The sequence below is a fragment of the Erinaceus europaeus genome, chromosome 1 (assembly GCF_950295315.1).
Source record: "Erinaceus europaeus chromosome 1, mEriEur2.1, whole genome shotgun sequence".
Classification (NCBI taxonomy): Eukaryota; Metazoa; Chordata; class Mammalia; order Eulipotyphla; family Erinaceidae; genus Erinaceus; species Erinaceus europaeus.
This window is the reverse complement of record NC_080162.1, coordinates 186,729,885-186,743,348: the sequence shown is the minus strand read 5'-3', so window position 1 is coordinate 186,743,348 and position 13,464 is coordinate 186,729,885. Positions and strand designations below refer to the sequence as shown.

Genomic DNA, 13,464 nt, shown 5'->3' with positions numbered 1-13,464 from the left:
GTGAAGCAGGTCTGCAGGTGTTTCTCTTTCTACTTCTCTGTCTTCCCCTCCTCTCTCAATCTCTCTCTGTCCTATCAAATAAAAAGTGGAAACAAAACAAATTTTTTAGCTCTCAAACTTTTAACTGGTCATCTAAACATGCATAGTGATTATAATATCCAACTCTACTCTCACCACCTTCCGACTCCATTCTAGCTGTTAATTGCTGCTATTTGTATGAATACTTGAAAAGCCTTACTGCCAGAGAATGAAGAGTTCTTGGATCAAACAAAAGCTTTTCTCCAAGGGGAAGCCTCTGACTCTCAACATGAAGTTCTCTGAGCTCTTCCAGTCCTTCCAAGCCTTCTATGACAGCAATGTCATTTCCTCCCAGATAACTGCAAAATATAAAATATGATTTTATTTTTTATTTACTGGCTAGAGACAGAGAGAAATTGAGAGGGGAGGTGGAGATAGAGGAGAAAGACACCTGAGGTCTTGCTTCAACACTCGGGAAGCTTACCCCCTTTGCAGGTGGGGACCAGGGGATTGAACCCAGGTCCTTGTGCACTTAACCAGGTGTGCCACTGCCTGGCCCCCTAAAATATAATTGTAAATATACATTCTGAGAATATTACAGTCTTTACATGTGATAAAGACATAACAAAATCATTGAGTTATGTGAAAACTACATAACGATTTTTTTTAACTTTTTTAAAAATTTATTTATTTATCCCCTTTTGTTGCCCTTGTTTTGTTGTAGATATTGATGTCGTTGTTGTCGATAGCACAGAGAGAACTGGAGAGAGGAGGGGAAGACAGAGAGGGGAAGAGAAAGCCAGACACCAGCAGACCTGCTTCACAGCCTGTGAAGCGACTCCCCTGCAGGTGGGGAGTCGGGCGCTCAAACCGGATCCTTCTGCCAGTCCTTGCCCTTTGCGCCACGTGAGCTTAACCCGCTGCACTACCGCCCAAGTCCCTATATAACGATTTTTTATACTGAATCAGTGAAAAGCTTACATGATTCTGACACCTAATTATTGGGTTGCCAGAAAAGTCATGATGCATTTTTTCTATGCTTTTTTTATGTAAAAGCCTAAACCTTAAGAAATTCATTTTTCTTAGTTGAGAGAACAGGAGGTCATTTTAATTCTACTTTTGAGTGTTTCTTATACATTATGGTACAGAAGAGTCACCAAGGTTGTAGGTTTAAAAATAAAGATTTGGGGAGTTGGGCGGCAGCGCGGCGGGTTAAGCGCATGTGGGGATCCGGGTTGGAGACTCTGGCTCCCCACCTGTAGGGGAGTTCCTTCACAGGCGGTGAAGCAAGTCTGCAGGTGTCTATCTTTCTCTCCCCCTCTCTGTCTTCCCCTCCTCTCTCCATTTCTCCCTGTCCTATCCAATGACAGCAACAGCAACAACAATAATAACCACAACAATGATAAAACAACAAGGGCAACAAAATGGGAAAAAATGGTCTCCAGGAGCAGTGGATTCGTGATGCAGGCACCAAGCCCCGGCAATAACCCTGGAGGCAAATAAAACAAAGTAAAGATTTGTTCATCTAGACTGGAATCCAGAAATTTGCATTTTAGTACACATTCCCCGCCCCATTACTTCTCCCTGTTATGAGATACTGTGTCTCACACTTTTGACAAGTACTGAATGTTCTTCCAATCTGGGAAAATTGAATCTACAGTTTTCGTTGTCTAAAACCACAGTAGGAAGTAAATACTTTTAACAATCAAAATCTACACCAAAATGATCAATCCTGTGGCATTACTGTTTTGAGATTATATATAGTTCTTCTTCTTCTTCTTCTTCTTCTTCCTCTTCCTCTTCCTCTTCTTCCTCCTCCTCTTCTTCCTCCTCCTCTTCTTCCTCCTCCTCTTCTTCCTCCTCCTCTTCTTCCTCCTCCTCTTCTTCCTCCTCCTCTTCTTCCTCCTCCTCCTCCTCTTCCTCCTCCTCCTCTTCCTCCTCCTTCTCCTCCTCCTCTTCCTCCTCCTCCTCCTCCTCCCTCTTCCTCCTCCTCCTCCCTCTTCCTCCTCCTCCTCCTCCTCCCTCTTCCTCCTCCTCCTCCCTCTTCCTCCTCCTCCTCCCTCTTCCTCCTCCTCCTCCTCCCTCTTCCTCCTCCTCCTCCTCCCTCTTCCTCCTCCTCCTCCTCCCTCTTCCTCCTCCTCCTCCTCCCTCTTCCTCCTCCCCCTCCTCCCTCTTCCTCCTCCTCCTCCCTCTTCCTCCTCCTCCCTCTTCCTCCTCCTCCTCCCTCTTCCTCCTCCTCCTCCTCCCTCTTCCTCCTCCCTCCTCCCCCCTCCTCCTCCCTCCTCCTCCCTCCTCCCCCCTCCCCCCTCCTCCTCCTCCTCCTCCTCCTCCTCCTTCTTCTTCTAGCGTTTGCCCTTCTTCCGAAGCCAGTTAACAGCGTCAGGTTGAGCCTGATGTAAAGTTTCAAGACTTCCTTTGAATCTGGAGAGGTGGCAGTCGTTGACTATGTGGGACATAGTCTGTCTGTAGCCGCAGGGGCAGTTCGGGTAGGGTTCCAATGGAAGGGTTTTTTTGTTCGTTGTTTTTTTTTTTTTTTTTTCATTTTAAGTCTACATTAATATATCTTAGGTCTACCTAAAAACCTTTAAGGCAATTCAACCTCTTGCAAAAGTAAAACACAATTGTCAAGCACATGTGAACCAGCAGAGTTTGTGGAACTAATAGCATAAGAGATAAAATTGAGACCTGTTTTACAAAAGTGCAGACAATGGAAATGGCTGCATGCAAAAACACTGGTGTATGATGACTAACAATTACATAATTTCTTCTAACTTTCTTTTTTCTCTAGTTAGAGACAGAGAAGGCAGAGGCAGATAGAGTAAAAGAGACCACAGTGCCAAATCTTTCTTCAATGAGGTGGGGGCAGGGTTCTAACCTGAGTCAAGTACATGGCAAAGCAGCCAACTATTCAATGCCTGTTTCATTGGCCCCTAACAATCATATTATTTTAACTTTCCCTTACTGCTCTGGGAATATATATATGGAGAGAGATAGAGAAGCAGAACATCACCCTGACATATGCAATGCTGGGGATCAAACTCTGAACCTCATGCTTGAAAGTCCAGTGCTTTATCTACTGCACAACCTCCCAAAGACTGCTTTGGGCTGCCTTTTACAGAGAGAGACAGAAGCAGAGAGTGAAAGACGGCAGCACCGAAGCTCTTCCCAGTGCAGTAGGGGCTGAGCCTGAACCTAGAGCACATGGCAAAACAGGCACCTCCCAGCTGTCCAGCCTTGATGGCTAGTAATCACATTATCTGAAAATAAAAGCACAGGGCCAGGTGGTGGCGCACCTGGTTCCCACCTACAGTGGGGAGATTTCATAAGCACTGGAGCAGTGCTGCAGGTGTCTCTCTCTGTTTCCCCTCCCCTCTCAACTTCTCTCTGTCTATATTCAGATTAAATAATAAAGTAAAACTATTTTAAAAAGAGAAAGAAAAGACTTAGATTAAGGACGCAGGTTTAAGACCCCTCTCCCCACCTGTAGTGGGGACACTTCAGTGGGGAAGCAGATCTGCAGATGTCAATCTTTCTCTCTCCCTATCTACCTCCTCCTCCACACTTCAATTTCTTTCTCTGTTGTATCAAATAAAATAGAAGGAAAAAAAACAAAACACCAGGAGCAGTGAATTCGTAATGCCAGCCCCAACGATAACTTTGGAGGAAAAAAGAAAAAGAAAAAAAAAAGCACTTACAGTTTTTCCAGTTTCTTCAGTGATCTGAGGTTCTCTATACATGAAATACAATTGTTTTGTAAGTACAGGTGGGTCAGATTTGTGGCACAGTTCAAGTTTGTGATTTGACTAATATGGTTATCATACAAATATAAAACACTAAGATTTTTGCAAAGAGAAATATCTTCCTAAAAGGAAAACAAAAACAGGTCATACTTAATTTCCATGGACAATTTAGCAGCTTGTTATTAAGTTTTTCATGTAATCATTCTGCATATTTCTTTAAGATAAAAGGGCAGCACTTCTCTATCCTCCGCACCATCAAAACAAGACTATTCTAAAATTAGCTGTAGGTTTTAAGTGTTTTTACAACAGTAGCAGTAAAATTATATTTTAAAAATCATTTGATTGGGAGACTAACGGTTTACAGTACAACTACTGACACGAGAACGATCCCTCACCTCCCCATGAGAGGTGTCTGCAGAACTCTCAGCCCAGCTGCGGGCCTTCGCCATCATCATGCTCCCGCCCCTGCACTCTAAGACCCTTGCCACTCTCTCTTCCCAGTTTTCCCTGCAGTCCTTTGCATCGATGCAATACACCACACCCAGTTCAAGTTTCACTTGTTTTCCCTTTTTGTCCTTATTTCTTAATATATACATATATATATATATATATATATATATATATATATATATATATATATATATATATATATAATGTGTGTGTGTGTGTGTGTGTTAAAAATATTTCCCACTGTCAGCAATTTTCCTTGACGTGATTAGGCGCCTCTGGAAGTTGATGCATTTAACAAATAATTACTTCTACACTGTAAGTCAGGTCTTATTCTTTCTGTGTCATTAGAGGTGAACTATTGTGACTTCTAATTGAACACTGCAAGCCATCCAGATATTAAAAAAACAATGGAGGCGTTGAGTGCACTTATTACCATGCACAAGGACTTGAGTTCAAGCCCCCACTCCCTACTTTCAGGGGGAAGAAGTTTCTTGAGCAGTAAGCAGTATTGCAGGTGTCTGTATTTCTCTCCCTATCTCCTTTCCCCTCTCAAATCCTCTCTGTAATTCATAAAATATTCTTTAGTTTCTTTAGCAGCAGTGTACAAATCTCACAGTAAAATGAAAAGAGCACATTCAAGTGAACCATTATTATAAAATTATATGAGTAGTGGCCTGTATGGTGGCACAGTAGGCACAACAGTGAATTGTCAAGGATGAGATGCTGAGTTCAATCCTTGGCACCACATGTGCCTGAGTGATAGTCTGGCTCCATCTCTTTCTCTCCCTCTCCCTCCCATCTCTTATTAATATACAAATAAAGCTTGGGCACCGGGCGGTGCTGCACTCTGTTAAGTGCACAGAGTACTACGCACAAAGATACATGCAGGGACCCGGGTTCAAGCCCTTGCTCCCCTGAAGTCATGATGCTTTACAAGAGAACAGTGAAGTAGGTTTGCAAATGTCTTTCTCTCCTTCTATCTTCCCATCCCTTCTCAATTCCTCTCTATCCTACCGAATGAAGGAGAAGGAGGAGGAGAAGAAGAAGAAAAAGGAAGAGGAGACGGAGACAGAGACAGAGATTTTTTAAAAAGCCACCAGATTCATAGTGGATTCATAGTGCTGGCACCGAACTCCAACAACTATAGGCAAAAAGAAAATAAATAAGCAAATAAATAAATAAAGCTTATAAGTACATGCCTAGAGAAAAGACCTCCTGCAGGGCTACAACCTATGTCTGAATAGTGATTTTTCTCTGCATGGTTGGATTCACAAGTAAATTGGTAAAGAATAAAATTTTGTTCAAAAAATTGTTTTCACTAAGCTCTCTTAAAATATAACCACATTTTGAGAATTTTAAGTTTACAAGTTATTATTGACATTACTCAGCTCTGGCTTATGGTGGTGCAGGGGACTGAACCTGGGAACTCAGAGCCTCAGTTATGAGTCTGTTTGCACAATCAGTATGCTATCTCCCTTCCTCTGGTGTGAATTATTTAATTTGTATTCTCTCTTCTAACAAAAATATACATACTGAAGGAACACATTTGTTAGTGAGCTAAAGAATGTACTCTGTATCTGGTATGATGAAGCAGAAAGCAACACAAGACAAGCCTGTTTAGGCCTTTGGATACATAGGAGGACATAGAGTAGGAGTTGGGGGGGTGTGGATGGTGGCGCATGTTACAATTCTCAAGGACCCAGGTTTGAGCTTCAGCCCCCACCTGTTGGGGGGGGAAGCTTTGCGAGTGGTGAAGCAGTGCTGTAGGTGTCTCTCCGTCTCTCTCCCTCTCTATCACCCTTTCCCTCTCTATCTCTGACTGTCTCTATCCAATAAATAAAAAAGATAACACATTCAAATAAGCTCAACCTTTGTTGCTATAACTGATGCAATGTAATGTGCAAATGTTGACAGTTAAATTATCTATGAAAAATTTTGAGTATGAAAGTCATAGAATCAATTCCTAATAAAGTTTTGAAATATGATAATCACAGATAATTTTTGATATTTTATATGCTAAAGCTTCCTATTTCAGGGATTGGGAAGACAGCATAATGATTATGCCTCATGCCTGATCTCTGAGGTGTTAGGATTCAGTCCTAGCACTACCATAAGCCAAAGCTAAGCTGTGTTCTGGTGCCTCTCTCTCTCTCATTAAAATAAATAAAATATTCAAGATTCTAAAATTATACAAAACATACTATCTTTGAATTTTTTCCCGCGGCTGGGCAGTAGTGCTCTGGGTTAAATGCACATAGTACAAAGAGCAAGAACTTGTGCAAGGATCCAGGCTCCAGCCCCTGGCTCCCCATGTGCAAGGGGGTCAGTTCACAAGCAGTGAAGTAGGTCTGCAAGTGTCTTTCTCTCTCCATCTCTATCTTCCCTCCTCTGTTAATTTCTCTCTGTCCTATCCAATAAAAAATGGGGGGGGCAGGAAATGACCAAAATGACCTCCAGGAGCAGTGAATTTATAGTGTCGGCACCAAGCCCCAGTGATAACTCTGGAGACGAAAAAAAAAAAAGAAAAGAAAAAGTTTCCAGCAAACACTTCAAATCCAATCTACTCTACTACAGGGAATTTTAGGGGAACATATACATTGGTATGTTTTACACTTAATTCATTAAGTTTAATATCACAAGTAGGAAATTAGAACACAGTATAAAACTAACCAAGGCATAATTAATAAAGATAATCAAAATACAGTTTGTAAATATGTCCTGACACCAGCTTCATAACTTTACATGGTTAATAGCAAAAATAGGAAATAATGTCACAGTACTTACAATTCCATCTATATTTTTGTCTGAAAAATTTATATGAGTTATTTTCTTCAGGTATTGTGATGTGGTTTCTTCTTTTCGGAGTTTCTGACTACTGTTCTTAGCAATTAGATGTAAGGTTAGTCGAACCATAATTCCTTCATAAATTAATCTTGCAGGAGCTGCTCTGTTTTGATACCATCTCAAGAAGTAGGTTTAGACACTGTTTTATAGCCACCTTCCTGAAAATCAAAGAGAAAAAAAAAAGGAGTACTGTGTTCATAGAAGTGTAGGAAAACCTATTTTGACTTTTTCTTTTTTTTTTTTCTCTCTCTCTTTTTATTTTTATTGGGGAATTGATGTTTTACATTCAACAGTGAGTACAATAGTTTGTACATGCATAACATTCCCCAGCTTCCCATATAACAATACAACCCCCACTAGGTCCTCTGAATCCTTCTTGGACCTGTATTCTCCCCACCCACCCACCCCAGAGTCTTTTACTTGGGTGCGATACGCCAATTCCATTTCAGGTTCTGCTTGTGTTTTCTTTTCTGATCTTGTTTTTCAACTTCTGCCTGAGAGTGAGATCATCCCACATTCATCCTTCTGTTTCTGACTTATTTCATTCAACAGATTTTTTCAAGGTCCATCCAAGATCGCCTGAAAACAGTGAAGTCACCATTTTTAACAGCTGAGTAGTATTCCATTGTGTATATATACTACAACTTGCTCAGCCACTCATCTGCTGTTGGACACCTGGGTTGCTTCCAGGGTTTGGCTATTACAAATTGTGCTGCCAAGAACATATGTGTACACGTATCTTTTTGGATGGTTATGTTGGGTTCCTTAGGATATATCCCCAGGAGAGGAATTGCAGGATCATAGGGTAGGTCCATTTCTAGCCTTCTGAGAGTTCTCCAGACTGTTCTCCACGGAGGTTGGACCAATTGACATTCCCACCAGCAGTGCAGGAGGGTTCCTTTGACTCCACACCCTCTCCAGCATTTCCTGCTGTTACCTTTCCTGATGTATGACATTCTCACAGGAGTGAAGTGGTATCTCATTGTTGTCTTGATTTGCATTTCTCTGACAATCAGAGACTTGGAGCATTTTTTCATGTGTTTGTTGGTCTTTTGGATCTCTTCTGTGTTGAATATTCTGTCCATGTCCTCCCCCCACTTTTGGATGGGTTTATTTATTGTCTTGTTGTTGACTTTGGCAAGCTCTTTATATATGTTGGCTATTAAACTCTTGTCTGATGTATGACATGTAAAGATCTTCTCCCATTCTGTGAGGGGGTCTCTTGGTTTGGGTAGTGGTTTCTTTTGCTGTGAAGAAGCTTTTTAATTTGATGTAGTCCCATAGGTTTATACTTGCCTTAGTCTTCTTTGTAGTTGGATTCATTTCATTGAAGATGTCTTTAAAATTTATGCGGAAAAAAGTTCTGCCAATATTTTCTTCTAAGTATCTGATAGTTTGTGGTCTAACATCCAAGTCCTTGATCCACTTGGAATTTACTTTTGTATTTGGTAAAATACAGTGGTTCAGTTTCATTCTTCTGCATGTTTCAACCCATTGTTTCCAACACCATTTGTTGAAGAGACTCTGCTTTCCCCATTTAATAGTCTGAGCCCCTTTGTCAAAGATTAGATGTCCATAGGTGTGGGGGCTCACTTCTGGGCTCTCAATTCTATTCCACTGGTCAGTGTGTCTATTCATGTTCCAGTACCAAGCAGTTTTGATGACAATGGCCCTATAATACAGTTTGAGATCTGGGAGTGTGATGCCTCCAGTTCTGTTCTTTTTTCTCAAGATTGTTTTGGCAATTCTAGGTCTTTTCTGGTTCCAGATAAACATTTGTAGCAATTTTTTCTATTCTCCTAAAAAATGTGCTTGGGATCTTGATGGGGATAGCATTAAATTTGTAGATGGCTCTGGGTAATATATTCATTTTGATGATGTTAATTCTTCCAACCCATGAACATGGAATATCTTTCCACTTCTTTGTGTCTTTTTCAATTTCTTTGAGTAGTGACTCATAATTTTCAGTATACAAGTCTTTCACTTCTTTGGTTAGGTTTACTCCTAGATATTTTATTGTTTTTGTTGCTATAGTAAAAGGAATTGATTTCTGGATTTCAATTTCTTCTAGCTTAGTGTTTACATAGAGGAATGCCACTGACTTTTGAATGTTAATTTTGTAGCTTGACACCTTACTGTATTACCTGAAGATTTCCAAAAGCTTCTTGCTGGATTCCTTAGGTTTTTCTGTGTATACTATCATGTCATCTGCAAATAGGGAGAGTTTGACTTCTTCTCTTCCAATCTGTATCCCTTGAATTCCTTGCTCCTGCCTGATTGCTATGGCAAGAACTTTCAACACTATGTTGAATAGTAATGGTGATAGTGGGCAGCCCTGTATAGTACCTGATCTGAGTGGTAATGCTTCCAGTTTTTCACCATTGAGTATGATGTTGGCTGTAGGTTTGCTATATAGAGACTTCACTATCTTCAGGAATTTTCCATCTATTCCCATTTTTTGTAGTGATCATAAAGGGATGTTGTATTTTGTCAAAAGCTTTCTCTGCATCTATTGATATGACCATGTGGTTTTTGGTCTTGCTTTTGTTGATATGGTGTATCACATTGATTGATTTACATATATTAAACCAACCTTGCATGCCTGGGATAAACCCCACTTGGTCATGATGAACAATCTTTTTAATATACTGCCATATCCAGTTGGCTAGAATTTTGTTCAGTATTTTAGCATCTATGTTCATCAGAGATATTGGTCTGTAGTTTTCTTTTTTGGTTGTGTCCCTGTGTGCTTTTGGTGTCAGAGTGATGTTAGCTTCATAGAAGCTGGCAGGGAGTATTCCAGTGTCTTCAATCTTCTGGAAGACTTTTAAAAGTAGAGGTATTAGTTCTTCTTTGAAGGTTTTGTAGAATTCATTTGTAAAACCATCTGGTCCAGGACTTTTATTCTTGGGAAGGTTTTTGATAACTGTGCACGTGGCGCAAAGCGCAAGGACTGGTTTAAGCATCCTGGTTTGAGCCCCCAGCTCCCCACCAGCAGGGAAGTCGCTTCACAAGCAGTGAAGCAGGTCTGCAAGTGTCTCTCTTTCTCTCCCCCTCTCTGTCTTCCCCTCCTCTCTCCATTTCTCTTTGTCCTATCCAACAACAATGACATCAATAACAATAACAATAATAACTACAACAATAAAAAATAAGGGCAACAAAAGGGAAAATAAATATAAATTTAAGAAAAGATTTTTTAAAAAGAAAATATGTTGTGGTCTTCTGGCTGTATATGACATTTTCTGTCCTTCCATCTCAATCTCATTCTTTTTCTTTTCAGAGGGGGAGCAATAGAGAGGGAGGAAACAGGGAGAAGGGAAGAAACCAAAGCACCCCTCAATTACCCAAGATGCTTCATCCATGCAGGTCCTGTGGCAAACTGTGCACTCTACTGGGTGAGTCATTTCCCAATTCCCTCAGTCTCAACTTTTTCCTTTTCTGCTTTTCTGAGATTAAACCCTTTCCCCCAAATGTTATCACATTAGTTTTAGCTTTAGCCTGTTTGCTAACTTGGACTAAGACAGAATTTTTGTTTCTAAGTTTTTGCATTGTGAATAAAGCCGATATGAACATGGAGGTGCACACATCCCTTCGAATCAGTATAATTGTTAGAATAATATTAATTTAAACTTAATTAGTATTTCAATGTATTTTTAGGGAAATTATAAACTTCAGGGGTTTAAATCTAGTTTGGGTGCTCTAAGAGCATTACAATGAAAAACGATGTGATGTGTCACTGATTTTCCTTTAAATGGGGCTTTTTAATGTGATAAACTTACTTTTTCAGTGTGGAGGGTAGATAGCATAATGGTTATGCAAACGGCCTCTCATGCCTGAGGCTCCAAAGTCCCAGTTCCAATCCCCTGCACTACCATAAGCCAGAGCTGAACAGTGCTCTGGTAACAAAACAAAACAAGAAAGAAGGAACTACTTTTTCATCATTTTCTCCCATTAGAGATGGTTGTTACCGTGAGACCCCAGGCACCTGGTGGGGCATCTCCTTCTAAATCACCAGTGGGGCAATGCTTTAGAAAGAAGCTCTTTCAGCTGATCTTGGATGGACCTTGAAGAAATCATGTTGAGTGAAATAAGTCAGAAACAGAAGGATGAATATGGGATGATCTCACTCTCAGGCAGAAGTTGAAAAACAAGATCAGAAAAGAAAGCACAAGTCGAACCTGAAATGGAATTGGAGTATTACACCAAAGTAAAAGATTCTACGGTGGGTGGCTGGGGAGAATACAGGTCCATGAAGGATGATAAATGACATAGTGGGGGTTGTATTGGTAAACGGGAAACTGGGGAATGTTATGCATGTACAAACTATTGTATTTATTGTTGAATGTAAAACATTAATTCCCCAATCAAGAAATAAATTTAAAAAAAAAGAAAGAAGCTCTGCACAGGCACTCTGGGAATCTATTCTAATTTTAATTTAGTTTTGGCTTATATCTCTTGGGACTCTTACAGTGTAGAAGTGGCAGACAGCTTCCAAACTCAGCCTGTATATTTATTTATTTATTTATTTATTTATTTATTTATTTATTTATTTCTCTTTCTTTCTTCCTTCCTTCCTTTCCTTCTTCCTCTTTCTTTCTCTCTTCCTTTTTCTTCCTTTCCTTCTCTTTCTTTCTTTCTTTCTTTCTTTCTCAGTTTCTTTCTTTCTTTCTTTCCTAGTTTCTTTCTTTATTTCTTAGTTTCTTTCTTTCTTTCCTTCCCCACTGCTCAGCTCTGGCTTATATGGTGGTGCAGGGGACTGAACCTGGGGTTTTGGAGCCTCAGGCACGAGAGCCTCTTCGCATAACCATTATGCTGTGTACGTCCGCTGCGGTATATTTCCTTTAGCGAGCACCTAGCAGGCTTAGTGACTTCTCTATGCATTAAACATCCAGACCTTGCTCTCAAGTTTCTTCTTTTTCTTTTTCATTTTTTTCCCAAACTCACCTGCAAACCCACAGATTGCGCCCTCGCAGCCCCGCCCCCCCCCACACCCGTGTAGGTCGCCCTCCGCGAGCCCAGTGTCAAGTCCTGCCTTGATTCTAGCTATTCGTAAAAAACCACGGAATTCCAGGTTGTTTTTTCCGCGTGGTGTCTAGATGACTAGAGATACAGGATATGCAATTAATATAACCGGCGCTCCAGGAAGGTCTTCCTACCAGTCAAACTAGAGACACACGACTAACTCAGTTTCCAGGCTTGCTCCTTGAAAGCACTCACCGCTTTGAGGGTGACCTGGGCAGTTTTGATCAATTCCCGGGATGCCCGGTGCCGGTGCAGCCCAGGTGCGGTTGGTTGCCAGGCGACCAGACGCATTGGGCCAGCAGCTCACGAGAAATCTCGCGAGGTCTCAGGCAGCGCCCCTCTCCCCGTGACCTCTTTGTGATGCCAGGGGCCAGTTTGGTTGATGAAACTTTTGGGCATCGCATCCGGTCATGAGAATGTTTTCATGGACCAGACACAATTTGATTGAGATTGGGTAAAAATAGAGGGAAAGTTGAAGAGAGCTCCTGGAGGTAAACAGGAGCAGTGGCATAATCTTAAAGAAAAGAGGAGCAGTGACAATTGGAGGGAACGTGAATTAAATTTGGTTTACACGTGTGAAGTGTGACATGAGAGCTATCTAATAAGACTCCAGAACAAATCCCTGAGAAACCTTAAGTGGTGATGAGGGGGGGAAAGAAGAGAAATAGTGGGTCCGAATCTGTGCCACCTGGTTTGGATGGAGGAGGAAAGCAAAGCTAGCTAAGACGGCAGAGAAAGCTTCGTCAGAAGTGAGACTTGTTCTGTGAACAAATCACTAAAGGGCCCAGAAACTAGAGTTCGACTTGGGGGCAAGTTTAAGGAGGGGTGTACCTAACTAAAAAAAAAAAAAAAGCAGCTATATAAGATCATAAAGTGTAAATCAGTGTATGCCTTATATTCTTTGTCTAGCAGCTTTTTCTGTATATCCAGGGCCGTGCCACTTCTGTATGTGGCGATCAGTTTGCTGTTAACTAAATACTTGGCTAGAAACTTGTTTAGCAATGTTCTCATTGAGGAATCCGTTGCTTTACATCGGGATGGTTGGTATAGAGGATGAAACTTTGATTTCTCGGAATTGAATGAATTTACTGAATTTGATCACTGGCATTGCTTGTACCAGAATGATGCTCTAGTTCTCACTGGCTGGCTGTCTCATAAATATTAATAAAATAAGAAAGGAAACCAGTTGCTCTGCTAATCTTTGTTTTATAACAATTTAATATATCATAAAAAGAAATATGAGCACATTTATATTAATACATTTCAGTGTCTTTAACGAGGTGTAGTTTACTTTGGTATAATGATGAGGTGGAGTTAATGGGTTCTAGCTGTGTAGAAATCTCTTAGATAGGGAGTGGGGCGGTAGCGCAGCGGGATAAGCGCCGGCTGT

The 13,464-nt window shown here is 40.9% G+C and overlaps 1 protein-coding gene across 1 annotated transcript in view; it reads right to left on the bottom strand.

Annotated features, from left to right (window-relative positions):
* The window catches only part of PPP1R42 (protein phosphatase 1 regulatory subunit 42), a 39,650-nt gene extending 27,319 nt beyond the window's left edge, over positions 1–12,331 (bottom strand). The window contains exons 1-4 of the mRNA XM_007527098.2: positions 12,270–12,331; positions 6,993–7,210; positions 3,714–3,880; positions 239–377 (exon numbers count right to left, since the gene is read on the bottom strand). Of these exons, the coding sequence (XP_007527160.2) occupies positions 239–377; positions 3,714–3,880; positions 6,993–7,121 (435 nt within the window). The 5' untranslated portion in view covers positions 7,122–7,210; positions 12,270–12,331. The remainder of the gene's footprint in view (positions 1–238; positions 378–3,713; positions 3,881–6,992; positions 7,211–12,269) is intronic.
* Between the last annotated feature and the right edge of the window lie 1,133 nt (positions 12,332–13,464).